Here is a 14,061-nt window from a genome sequence, read left to right on the forward strand (position 1 = left end):
GATTGCAGTGATTTTCCCGAGAAAAGAAAGGGAGTATGAAGACCAAATTTGTAAGGTGTTGCAAATTTTATTAACAAGGGGGGGGGGAGTTATGATGAAATAATGAGTCATATGTCTTGGTCAATTGGATCCCTAGATAAGTGATTGACTCCATTGACCATGTAAAGGGGAATTGGTTTTTCAGAGATTGTAACTCAGAAAGGGTAAAGTTGATCGGAAGGGCCATAGACTTGGAAACATTAATATGAAGTCCTGAGATGTCATCAAATAGATTTACAGTTGTTGGAATCGACGTGGAGGGTTCAGAAATGTATAATAATGTATCGTCTGCATATAGGTTAAGTTTAAATGTTGCATCTCCTTTGTTATATTCTAGAATGTTAGGGTGTTGTAAGATCGCGATGGAAAGTGGTTCCAAAGCTAAAGCTAATAAAAGGGGGAAAGGAGAAATCCTTGCCTTGTTCCTCTACCCAGGGGGAAAAATTCTGAGTTGCATCCAGGGATCCTAATTCTAATCCTAGGATTATGATACAACACCCTGAATCCATTAAGAAATTCTCCCTAAAAGCCAAATCTGGATAACACCAGTTGTAGGAATTGCCATGACACACTATCGAAGGCTTTGTGTATATCTAAGCCTAAACGTAGTAATTTTTTACTGAATTTGTTTGCGTCTTGGATAATGTTGCTGGCTAATCTAATATTATCTGTGATTTGTCGATTGGGTATAAAGCCGGATTGATTGGGGGAAATTAAAGTAGTGATGATGGATGATAATCTAATTGATAGTATTTTACTAAAGGTTTTAAGATCCTTGTTTATCACTGACATTGGTCTGTAATTTTGTGGATGGGATAAATCTTTATTTGGTTTGGGTATAAGTGTCATATTGGCCAATAGCATCTCTTCTGGGAACTTACCTCCCTGTAGGATATGATTGAACAGTAGTGTAAGTTTTGGGGCGAGTAAAGAAGCTAATTTTTTATAGTATATAGCGGTGTAGCCATCAGGGTGGGGTGCTGAAGAGTTTCTAAGGTTCTTTATACCTTGTAGTATTTCTTCTTCTTTAATGGGGGTATTTAATAAGTCAATCTGTGGAGAAGTTAATTTAGGGATGGGAAGGGATTTTAACCATGTTTTGGTTATGTGTGGTGATGGGTCCGTGGGAGGAGAGAGAAGATTAGAGTAGAAAGCTTCAAATATCTTCACAACTTCTTTAGGGTGTGTTGTAGCGAAGCCCGAGGGAGTGTTCAATTTATATGCATGGGGTGGTTTAATCGTCTGATTTAATTTCCTGGCAAACATGTTTTTTTTTTTACGAAAAGTTAAACATAGTTGAAGCAGTGTTGCCATGAAGGAGGAATTTGGCCTTTGAATATCTCAATGATTTCTCAGCATTATATGATAATATATTGTTTAGTTCCTTCCTTTTTTTGTCTATATTTGATCTGATTTCATTGTCCTGAAGCGCATTTGGGTTTTTATGCAGGGTTTCTATTTCTTTTGTGAGGTTATATGTTTCTTGTATGTTCTTTATTTTTAATTACTGCTTTGGCAATTAAATTGCCACGCATATATGCTTTATGTGTAACCCAGGTGTTCGCGATGGAGGTATCTTGGTTTTGGTTAAGGAGGAAAAATTCACTCAATGCTGCCAAGAGTTCTTGTTCTACCACTGCGTCTGAGATAAGAGATTAATTTAATCTCCAAAAAAATGGCGTGGGGGTCATACTAATACATTTAGTTACGAATGATACTATATGGTGATCTGACCAAACGCAGTGTTATATATCAGCAGAGAGTGAATTTGCCAGAATAATTGGGGAGTAGAAAATATAGTCTATTCTCGCTGAGGAGTTATGGGGGTTAGAGAAAAAAGTGTATTATTTTGCCCCTACGTTTATCGTGCGCCAGGTGTCTATTAGTTGCAACTCTTGAAGTATTCTAGCAAGGGATTTCGGGGAGGTCTTGGAGATAGTTGTTGGGTTACTTCTATCTAAAATAGTATGTGCTACCATATTGAAATCCCCTCCTAGAAGAATGTGAGAGGAGTGGTATCTCTCCACGGTGGTGAAAAATTCCTGAAAAAACTGCATTGAGGAACCATTGGGGGCATATACATTTCCAATTGTAAGTTCCTTCCCTTAAATTTGTCCTTTTAATATAATATATCTACTGTTTTTATCTTTATATACATCTTGTACTTCAAAGGGGAATGTATTATGTATGAATATAGCTACTCCTCTACTCTTAGAAGAGAATAATGTATAGTAGGTTTGGTTGTAAGATTTGTAAAATATTTAGGGTGATTGGCTTCTGCAAAGTGGGTTTCTTGTATGAGTACAATTTTAGCACCTATCCGTTTATAATGATGAAAGGCTTTACGCCTCTTGTTGGGTGAGTTAAATCCTTGTACATTGTGTGAAATGCATCTAATATTCATTTTACACTAAATTTATAAAGTACGTCTGATAGGGATAAACATGTATACAACCACAGTTTCTGCTGGGGGTACAAGATATATTACTATGTCTATATATAAACCTTGTCCAGCAACTATAACAAAGCTCTAAAGAGTGCCCAAAAAAAAAATTCTTTTCATTTCAAAATTTCATTTCTGTAATTTTTTAAGCTGTCCCGCTATGTAAAAAAAGTCCAGTACAAGGATCCGAATGGCAGGGTCATGATTTTTAATGATAAAGGAGAACTGCCCAGCCCACTGGAAATTGTAAATTGGATTACAAGAACTGAAGGTGAAAATAAGACCTATTGGGCGCACGTGGGCCACTTTGACGGGTCCCTTTCAGAGGATCAGCAACTTACACTACAATCAGAGCGAATAACATGGAAAGGAGACAAGGTGAGTTACATATAAGAGATATATATATAAGCCCTATATAGGCATTGATATGTTGTATACTCTATGTGATCCGTCAGATTGGGAATCCCAGACTGGCTGCGAACATTAGTGTATATGCAAGGCGATGACAGCAGAATGTAATACAGAAGAAACATTAAAAATTGATGATTTCAGAACTAAAATATCCTTCATATGAAACTATCCAAATAATAGATCAAACTATAATAGGAACAAGGTAAGAAACTGCAGCCATTGCTACTATTTTAATGAAAATTCCCAACAAGCATGTAAACAGCTCCCAATAATAATTCATTTGTACATGAAAGGGGGTGAGAGGCTTATTTCTCCATACCCCCTGAAGAGAAACCCTCAAGAAATGGACGGAAAGAGACCATCTCATTGAGGCCAGGGGGCTGTGTGACCTTGCAGGCGTATATCCATCTAAGCCCCATTTGTAGGAGAGTTTCATTCCAATCCCCCCCCCTCTAGGATTGGGGTGAATACGATCTAAAATCAGGAACTAAATGTTGGGAAATTTGCCTTCGTGGACAAGGGCAGTGTGGCGGCCTAAGGGAAGTTCAGAATTACAGGTTTTCATACTTTTGATGTGATGGTAAGCTCTCTTCCAGAACTTTAATTTTGTTTTCCCTATATAAAAACATCCACAATCACAAAGGAGTAGATATACTACCCCAAATGTGTGACAATTCGCAAGATGTTTTGCTACAAATTTCTGGCCATTGGGGAGTATTTGATGTTTTTTAGTATACATGTATCTGCAGTAATTGCAGCTGCCACACATAAATGTACCCTTGTATTTGCAAGGATCCTCAACATTTTCCCCTCTGTATTCACTTTGTACCAATTTATCCTTAAGAGCTGGTACTTTTCTAAAGGTAAATTGAGGAGTTTTAGGGACATGAAAACCCAAGATAGGGTCCATTGCCAATATGGTGAGATGGCAGTATTTACTTACGATCTTTTTAATAGTTAGGTGTTGTTCTGAGAATCTAGTAATGATTCTCATAATATTATCCCCTTTACGAGGAGAGGGAAATAGTAATTGCTGCCTATCTTTATCACACGCCTTTCTGTAAGCTTTTTTTTAGAATAGTTTTGGAGTAGCCTCCCCACAGAAGCCTGTCCTGAAGTCCAGCGGCAGCCACTTCAAAAATCTCAACATCAGTACAATTACATTTGATACGCAAATATTGACTTAAGGAATTTATTGTACTAGAGATTTTGGATGAAAACTGGATGCATGCAAAATAGCATTGCATGCCGTGGACATTCTGAACAGGCTGCTGCTGAGAGTACCATCCTCGCCCCTGTATATTTCCACATCAAGGAATGATACACGACCAGCGTTAGCACTCATAGTGAATTAAAGATTAAAATCATTTTTATTCATCCTTTCCAGACATTTATTAAGGAGGTCAAGAGGACCCTCCCATAACACAAAAATATTGTTAATGTAGCGGTACCACATTAAAATGTGGCCTCTATAAATTGAAAGAGATTCCTCTGAAAGGAAGTAGTGCTCCCACTCCTTCAGGTACAGGTTGGCATATGATGGAGCACAACATGTGCCCATCGCTACCCCCTGTACCTGGAGGTAGTGGGAGCCATTACAGGTGAGTATGTTGTGTGACAAGATAAATTCCAAAAGAGATAGAATAAATTCACTATAGGCTTCATCATGAGTGCTTTGTTGTGAAAGTATATGTTTCACCACTGCAATCTCCGATCATGAGGGATTGAGCTGTAGAGAGCCTCTACATCAATTGTGACTAAGAAAGATGCAACAGGGATAGTCATGTCCTTGATTATTTGTAAAAGATGTATGGCATCGCTAATGTAAGAGGGTAGGCATAATACATATGGTCTTAGATATTTGTCTATCAATTTACTGGAATCTTCTGTAATGGACCCTCGACCCAATATAATTGGTCTCCCCGATGGGTTGGAGGCATTTTTGTGAATTTTGGGGAGCGAATAAAAGGTGGGGGTGATGGGGAATGCCGTCCTGATGAACTCCCATGTCTGTTTTAAGATTGTGCCATTAAGGTACCCTAGATCTATTAGCTCATAGAATTCTCTTTGATATTTCAGTACTATATCAGCTGTAATGCGTCTATACCAATGCTGATTATTTAGAATCTTTAGGCACATCTCAACATACATGGTATTGTCCATCAGGACGACATTCCCACCCTTGTCTGCTGGTTTTATAACAATGGAGTGATTATCCGCCAAACTCCTAATAGCCTGCCTTTGTTTGGCAGTGATGTTAGGAGCTGATGGTGAATACATTTTGAGACTTTCAAATTCTTTGGTTACCAATTTAACAAAAGTTGTAATATTGGGATTCAAATTCTTGTTTGGATATTTGTTTGATTTCTTAATCAACTTGGATGTTTTTACCATCATCGCATGGAGTGAAGTCAGGAAATTACTGGATCTCTCCCCATTCATCTCCAACCACTTACCTATCAATGGTAACCTGCTGTTCCCGCAAGCTACGCAACATGAAGCCTTCAGACTGTGTTTTTTTAAAGGGCTAATCAAGTTTGAATCCCTTTACGATTTTACCTTTGGTGGGTCCTTCAACAATTTTCTACATTGACTGAGAAATATCACCTGCCAGTACATCACACTTTCTACACTCAGTAGTTAGCAGACTACGTATCAAGCATATGTCCTATCAAGTCCAAGAGATTCTGGACTTCCTTTCTGGACACTTTAGTCAATGGTCAGCGATACTCAATATTGGATATGTATCGTCCAATAAACACACAATTGTCTAAATCCCTCAACCATGTGATGGTAACCTCCTTTAGTAAAGACATCCCTACTGCAGACATTGTGGATCACATTCTTGAGGAATATAATAAAGTCATGGTGATCATAAAGACAGAGTCCTGAGAGATGATGCAGTTCAAAATTATGCACAGGGCTTACGTTCCCTTTCACTCCGCAACAGACTCCAACCTCCAACACCTCTGTCTGCTGTGCCATACTACCTACTCAACCCTCTTCCACCACCTCTGGACTTGCCCGCTAATTTTCACCTTTTGGAACCAGGCATCTTCCTTCATTCAGGGTGTAAAAAACAGCTGCATTCAAAAGGACCCACTGATAGTGCTATTTGGTGTGGGATACGGTGACTTCTTCACAAAGTTTACCTGCTATGAGCCCTTGCTCCAGTTCACAATGGACATTGACTTGTATGTTTATAGCCAGAAGGATGATCCTTAGGCACTGGCTTTCTTCTTCTCCTCCCACAGTAGTCAATATTAAAAAATACCTAACCATCTTACTCTTCAGAGAAAGGCCTGATCTGCAATTGTCCCCCAACTCCTCACAGAAAAGCTTCCAGGTCAAATGGCAGATCTATATTGATACTGTGCTTACATCTTCTGAGAAATCCACCATCATTTCCACATTTGAACACTTGAACTGTCATACCACAGGGACTGCTGCTACAGTACTTAGCCAGTTTACACATTTGAAGTGGTTATCTTACTTTGGAAATGGATATATCCTTATATATGATTGTTTGGGCAGTCATATACCAATAGGCATGCGGGGTTGTTAATTTCCCTCTCCCCAACCCTCCTTCTATGTATACTGTATGTTGTTCGTCTTTTCTAAAATCTCAATAAAATAGTTTGTAGAAAAAAAAAGAGCTTGACAATGCCTTTTGAAATGTTTGCTGTCTTCTGTTTCCCAATATTGTAATGTTTCCAGGGATGGGGGGGAGTGAGCTGTTGTAGACAGAAGTGACAAGGTCAGGGCAAGATAGGGGGGAGATTTAGTCATAAAGGTGGTCTTTTATAGAGTAGAGAAGAGAAGGGCTAAAGTGGTGAAGATTTCTATAGGTTTGTTGGTAGGACAGATAGAGGGTTAAATATGGAGAGTAAGAAACTGATAAGGTCAGGGCCAGGAAGAGTAAAATGGGTGTTTGGGAAGTTGCATAGAGTGCAGACGTTTGTGTTTATTGTGTAGACCAAAGGAAGAGGTTCGGTTGACGAGGTGGGAAGTAGCTGGGTGTCAGAGATGTATAGTAACTAAGTAGAACTACTTCACTACTGTACTTAAGTACCGAAACGCGGTATCTGTACTTTCCTAGAGTAGAATTTTTTTCTCCTACTTCCACTTTTACTTCACTACATTTTTTCAATGATTTCAATACTTCTACTCCAATTTTTTTTTTTTTTTTTTAGATACTCGTTACTATTATAAAAATTACCACTGCCAGAACAGTAGATGACAGGTTTCATGAAGCTCAAAACATGTGTATTATCAGCGCATACGAAAATAAATGCTACTGTATGTATAAATAAAAGCTGCATTTGAAATAATAAAAAACAATATGATGTTCAAACTTTTGACTTCTTTCTTTAATAACTACATAACACAGTACTTGTACTTTTACTTTCAGTACTTGAGTAGCAAAATTTTTAAAAAACTACTTGCAATACTTAAGTACAAAAAATGTTGAATACTTTAGTACTTCTACTCAAGTCACTTTTTGATCGAGCACTTCCACTTCTACTCAAGTCACTTTTTGAGCACTTGTACTTTTACTCAAGTATGGGTTTCGAGTAGTGTTGAGCGAACACAGACTGTATTATTCGTGGTCGTACCGAATAATTGGATTTTTGTTACCCGAACACGGACCCGAAAACTTTACTGTATGTTTGGGTAAAAATCAGTGTTCGGTCATTTTATTTCCGGGTTTGTATGTATTGGCGCGCTTTTAATGGCGGGCTTTCAACAGCCAATCAACAAGCGTTTAACTGGTGTGCCTTAAGCCATCCCAGCCATGCCTACAAATGTATTAGTAGCTGTTATTGGCCATCTGAAGCATGTGACCAAGTCTTTATAAGTTCGAGACGGAGCGCCGCTGCGTCATTCTGCTGTAGATTAGGGAGAGAGCACACATCATACGTGCTGGCTGCTGATTAGGGACAGACAGGCAAAAATCATATTGTGTCCGAAAAGAATTGAGGGACAGGTCGGAGTGCTGCAGGCAGGGCGAGATATTAAGGCATTTTAGGGAGAGGCTGGAGATATTTAGGGTCAGTGTTCTACAATCGATTTTGCTGTGTGGGGGGGGGGTTTGCAGTGCCGGCAGTGACCGATCTTATCAATCCTTTTAGAGAGAGGCTGGAGATATTTAGGGTCAGTGTTCTACAATCGATTTTGCTGTGTGGGGGTGGGGGGGTTTGCAGTGCCGGCAGTGACCGATCTTATCGATCCTTTTAGGGAGAGTCTGGAGATAGGCAGGTGTCAGTGGTCCACATCGATTTTGCTGTGTGTGGGGTGGTGTGAACACAATCTTTTTGCCCGCTGAGGAGGAGGGAGAAAAGTCTTTTTTATCAGTCAGTTGTGTGCAGTGTTTTTCCTTCAGTGCTGCTGTGCTGACTGTGATAATACACTGCTGTGTTCACATGTGCTATTATTGAGTGATTTCAAAAGTTATACACTTTTTTCTATTCCACTATTCAAAAAAAATTAAATTATGGCATAGTCTGTACTAATCTAGTTAAAAATGACAAACTTAAAAGGGGAATTTTCTTTTTTTTCCCCCTCCATAGCCTGCAGCAGAGCTGACTGATATAAGACACTGCTGTTCACATGTGCTATTGATAAATCACCAATTTTATATCATATTTTCTATTCCGCTATTCAATCTACACCTTTGGGTAAAAACAATTAAATTGCGGGATAGTCTGTATCGGTACGTGTGAGATATACCTTTCCAATTTTTGGGGCTCATCTCATATTGCCGAGGATTTGAGGGTGCTTCACTGTGCCTCCTGCCTGTTCCGAACTCCTCCTACTCCTCATCCTGCCTTTGGGGGTACAACAAATAGTAATTTGGGCCTAGTCTGGGTCTCTACGTGTGAGATACATACACCTTTTGATAATATTTTCTATTCAGCTATTCAATCTACACCTTTGGGGTAAAAACAATTAAATTGCGGGATAGTCTGTGTCGGTACGTGTGAGATACACCTTTCCAATTTTTGGGGCGCATCTCATACCGCCGAGGATTGCAGGGTGCTTCAGTGTGCCTCCTGCCTGTTCCGAACTCCTCCTACTCCTCATCCTGCCTTTGGGGGTACAAAAAATAGTAATCGGGGCCTAGTCTGGTTCTGTACGTGTGAGATACATACACCTTTTGATAATATTTTCTATTCCGCTAATCTACACCTTTGGGGTAAAAACAATTAAATTGCGGGATAGTCTGTGTCGGTACGTGTGAGATACATACACCTTTTGATATCATATTTTCTATTGCGCTATTCAATCTACACCCTTGGGGTAAAAACAATTAAATTGTGAGATAGTCTGTGTCAGTACGTGTGAGATACACCTTTCCAATTTTTGGGGCGCATCTCATACCGCCGTGGATTGCAGGGTGCTTCAGTGTGCCTCCTGCCTGTTCCGAACTCCTCCTACTCCTCATCCTGCCTTTGGGGGTACAAAAAATAGTAATCGGGGCCCAGTCTGGGTTTGTACGTGTGAGATACACCACCGTTTTGTAAAATTTTTCCTATTCCACTATTCAATATACACCCTGTTTGAGTGTAAAAAATTAAATTATGGCATAGTCTGTATCGGTACATGTGAGATACACCTTTTTAAATTTGTTTGGCGCAACTCCTTCCACCGCTGAGGATTGCAGGGAGCTTCAGTTTGCCTCCTGTTCCCAACTCCTCCTACTCCTCTTCCTCATCCTGCCTTTAGGGTACAAAAAATTTTAATCGGGGCCTAGTCTGTGTTTGTACGTGTGAGATACACCGTATTATAAAATTTTTCCTATTCCGCTATTCAATATACACCCTTTTGGAGTGTAAAAAATTAAATTACGGCATAGTCTGTATCGGTACGTGTGAGATACACCTTTTAAATTTGTTTGGCACATCTCCTTCCACCGCCAAGGATTGCAGGGCGCTTCAGTTTGCCTCCTGTTCCCAACTCCTCCTACTCCTCTTCCTCATCCTCCCTTTAGGGTACAAAAAATTTTAATTGGGGCCTAGTCTGTGTTTGTACGTGTGAGATACACCATTTTTTATTCTTTTTTCTATTCCGCTATTCAATATACACCCTTTTGGGGTAAAAAAAATTAAATTGCGGCATAGTTTGCATATTTGACTGTGAGATACACCCGTGCGATACTGTTGTTGTTTTGTTCCGCTATTTAATAAACACCTTTCTAGGGCAAGATCATAAATTACAGAAATATGAGGAAACGTCAAATAGGGGCGACAGAGTAGGCGACAGAACCTGCAGCAGTATTTGGTAGGGCATCATACGCCTCTAGAAGTGATGAGGCCAGAAGAAGTAGATTGGGTTGCTGACAGTGCCTCCAGTTCCTTCACATAAAGAAGGGGGTTTTTTGGTGTCTCAGGCCAAAGTGGTGGGACTTTGTCGGCAAGTAATTATCAAATCAAGGTGAATAAAATGATATCTCAATTTATTATCAATATTACATAAGAGTAAATAAAGTAGTATTGTATCTCAAATATGTGAACATTGGTGTTGGGTACAGGCCCAATGTGATAAAGATGGAAAAAGGAAGGATTTAAAAAGTCGTATCATCCTACGATTTACAAATGAACATTACAAAATAGAAAGAAATCCCCCAGAAACATTGGACCATACTAAGTGAAGACCCTGTGGTGAAACCATTCGTATCAGACAGCCCACTAGTCACCTATAAAAAGGCCGGCTCCCTCAAACAAAACTTAATACATAGGGAATTTAAGGAAAAAAGGAAGGATCCATGTAAGGATAAAGGTACATACCCTTGTGGCACTTGCGCACAGTGCAGTGTCATCAAAAAATGCACAGATACCATCCTCCCAAATGGCGAACATTTTAGACCACGTCACTATGTTAATTGCAGGACGAGAGGAGTCGTGTACCTTATGAGGTGCGAATGTGGGTCATTTTACGTTGGCAAGACGAAACAGGAAATGGGCAAGATAATTAATAAGCATATCCAAAGCATGGAAATATGCAACTTCCATCTACCACTTGGCAAACATGTTAAAAATATGCACAACAACAAAATGCCGAAAGTAACATTCATTGCCATAGAGAGAATGCACATACCGCAACGTGGGGGTGATTGGAACAAGAAACTTCTGCAAATGAAGATGCGATGGATTAGGCGTCTGAATGCCACCAAATATCCAGGGCTAAACGAAACAGAAAGTTTCAGACCATTTCTGGAAGGTTTTGCCTCAGGCAAAACAGACTAACAACATAAGAAAATATAAACCATTACCAACCCGACCTTAGATACATCATAGGATCTAGCCTCGAGATACTAGAATTTTGAGAACATATTTAATGTCCTTTAAATCTCCTGCCTAGATCTCCCCCTTTTGATGTCCCTTCAACATCTCCCTTGGGGATATCCTCCCTCTTGGGCATCTATACTTTTACTGCTGTTAAAACTAGACACAAGAATGTTATATATATATATATATAATTATTATTTATTGTTTGTTTTCTCTACTATATGAAATAGTTTTGCATATTAATATGAAGATGTACATCTTGCTTCACGAGCGAACCACTCTGTTTTCTTCTAAACCTACACCCGGCACGGTAAGTCCCTGCCATCTTCCTGTGACAGGGGCTACTATTGAGACGGAAAGGGACTTAAGATCCTCTCCCCCAACCGCCGGCCACGGCTGGGTTGTTTTCCAGGTCTCTCACACTCCGTGTCGGCGGCCGATCTGTCAGGACCGGCTCGTACTGCGTGCGCATCACCCAGGCGCATGCGCAGTACGAAGAGCCCGAGTCACTGACGAAAGAAGCCGATTACGTGCAGCGCCTTTGGTGCATGCGCGAACGGCTTTATAAGGCCGGGGAGCCGGTGTCTCTCCTCACTTCCCTCTTGAGGAGGGAACAGGACGGACACGGACCAGCAGCAGTGAAGGACTTTCTCTTTCTCCTCTCACCAATACCTCCCCCAAAATGTAAGTTTTGACAAACGTTCTCTTTGAAATCACAATAAAATACTTTTATTCACCAACTTACAACTGTAAAAAACACCTCATGGACATAACCCATGACCTTTTTCAGAACGGCTTATAAGGGCAGTAATTCATTTTTGACTGTGGCATCAGAAGAGACACCTTCCCTTCCTTTAAATCCGTCCTCATAAAACTCTGCAAATGTAAGTGTTTATTTGGGCTTGGACACCCATACAAATTACCTACCTTGGGAGATATAATGTAATTATACATATATATATATATATATATCCTGTGTTATACATATATATATATATATATATCCTTTTCAGAACGATCCAGGACACTACTGGAGCATTAACCTAATACCCATATATGAACACTTCCAAACCTGGATGTGAGTAGCAAATAATGGTAGTATATGACCCCAATTATTATATATGATATTACAACAAACAAATATATCCTTCCAGACTATGGTACCCCACGGCTCCTTGTTGCAGGCTTAGAGGATACAGAGGGATTTTTGGTTTGCAGAAAGAAGATTTTAAATACAAGTATGTACTTTATATTTTTTTTTTTTTCTTTATACACCTTAAATTATATGTATATTTCCATTAACGGAAATATTAAATATTATTGATTATACATTACAGCTGGGTGACAGAAACCTTTGAAAAAGGCTAATACAGCCGGAACGCATCAGAATTATGGATTAAACTCTGTGAACCACCTGTTCCTGAGCTATACACGGGATACACAGAGACAAGATCCATATAACTGTCACAAGTTATCACACATGTCACGGATTCACTGAGAATCCTTCCTTTTTCCATCTTTATCACATTGGGCCTGTACCCAACACCAATGTTCACATATTTGAGATACAATACTACTTTATTTACTCTTATGTAATATTGATAATAAATTGAGATATAATTTTATTCACCTTGATTTGATAATTACTTGCCGACAAAGTCCCACCACTTTGGCCTGAGACACCAAAATACCCCCTTCTTTTTTTCAAGATATAGGGACGGAGGTAAAACCTACTTACACCACCTTAAAGATCAAAAACCCCCACCCCCTCGTCCAGTTCCTTCACATTGTCTCGCACCCAGTCTACTGCAGAAAGGTCAGAGTTGGCACCTGCAGCCAATGTCCAACCGTCTTTCACCTCACCCCCTTGCAAATCAGGCAAGCAGTCTGAGCCCCAAGTCATACAGCAGTCTCTTCTTCTTTTTGAGGACTCTGTCAGCAGGGTTTCCCAGGGCCATCCACCTAGCCCTGCCCCAGAAGTGGAAGAGATTGAGTGCAGCGATGCCCAACCACTTATTTCTCAAGATGAGTACATGGAAGGACCATCGCAGCACGTCTCCGATGATGACGAAACGCAGGTGCCAACTGCTGCGGCATTCAGAATTGTGGAGACCGACAAGGAGGGCAGAGGTGAAGACTGGGTGGAAGATGATGTGGAGGACGATGAGGTCCTCGACCCCACATGGAATGAAGGTCATGCAGGTGACCTGAGTAGTTTGGAGGAAGAGGCGGTGGTTGCACAGAGCCACCAGCACAGCAAAAGAGGGAGCAGGGTTCAGAAGCGGAGCTGCCGTGCCCTAGACACTACGCCTGCTACTGCCCAACGCAGCAAGGGAACAAGCGCACCAAAGCCAGCTCAAAGGTGTTCTCTAGCGTGGAAGTTCTTCAGAAAATGTGCTGATGACAGGACACGAGTGGTTTGCACCCTGTGCAATCAGAGCCTGAAGCGAGGCATAAACCTTCTCAACCTGAGCACAACCTGCATGATCAGGCATCTAAGTGCAAAGCACGAGCTGCAGTGGAGTAGACACCTTCAAAACCAAGAAAGGTCTCTGGCTCCTCCTGCTTACTCTTCTGCTGCAGTCTCGGCCTCTCCATCCACATCTGTAGTGATACCGGCACCTGCCACCCCGCAAACAGACGATCTGTCAGCAACAGCACCACCTGGGTCACCAACCATCTCCACAATGTCCCGTGGAAACGTTCAGCTTTCCATCTCCCAAACACTTGAGAGGAAGAGGAAGTACCCCCCTACCCACCCGCGATCCCTGGCCCTGAATGCCAGCATTTCAAAATTCTTGGCCTTTGAAATGCTGTCATTCCGTCTGGTGGAGACACACAGTTTTAAAAGCCTTATGTCGGTGGCTGTCCCACAGTACG

General features: G+C 40.7%; 1 protein-coding gene across 1 annotated transcript in view; it reads left to right on the forward strand.

Annotated features, from left to right (window-relative positions):
* Positions 1 to 14,061, forward strand: part of LOC309565000 (vomeronasal type-2 receptor 26-like) — a gene marked incomplete at its 3' end in the record, with an annotated part of 98,297 nt that overhangs the window by 60,217 nt on the left and 24,019 nt on the right. The window contains exon 2 of the mRNA XM_082269733.1: positions 2,633 to 2,860. Coding sequence (XP_082125859.1) covers positions 2,684 to 2,860 — 177 coding nt within the window. The 5' untranslated portion in view covers positions 2,633 to 2,683. The remainder of the gene's footprint in view (positions 1 to 2,632; positions 2,861 to 14,061) is intronic.

Source organism: Pelophylax lessonae, assembly GCF_965119305.1.
Source record: "Pelophylax lessonae genome assembly, chromosome: 1".
NCBI lineage: Eukaryota > Metazoa > Chordata > Amphibia > Anura > Ranidae > Pelophylax > Pelophylax lessonae.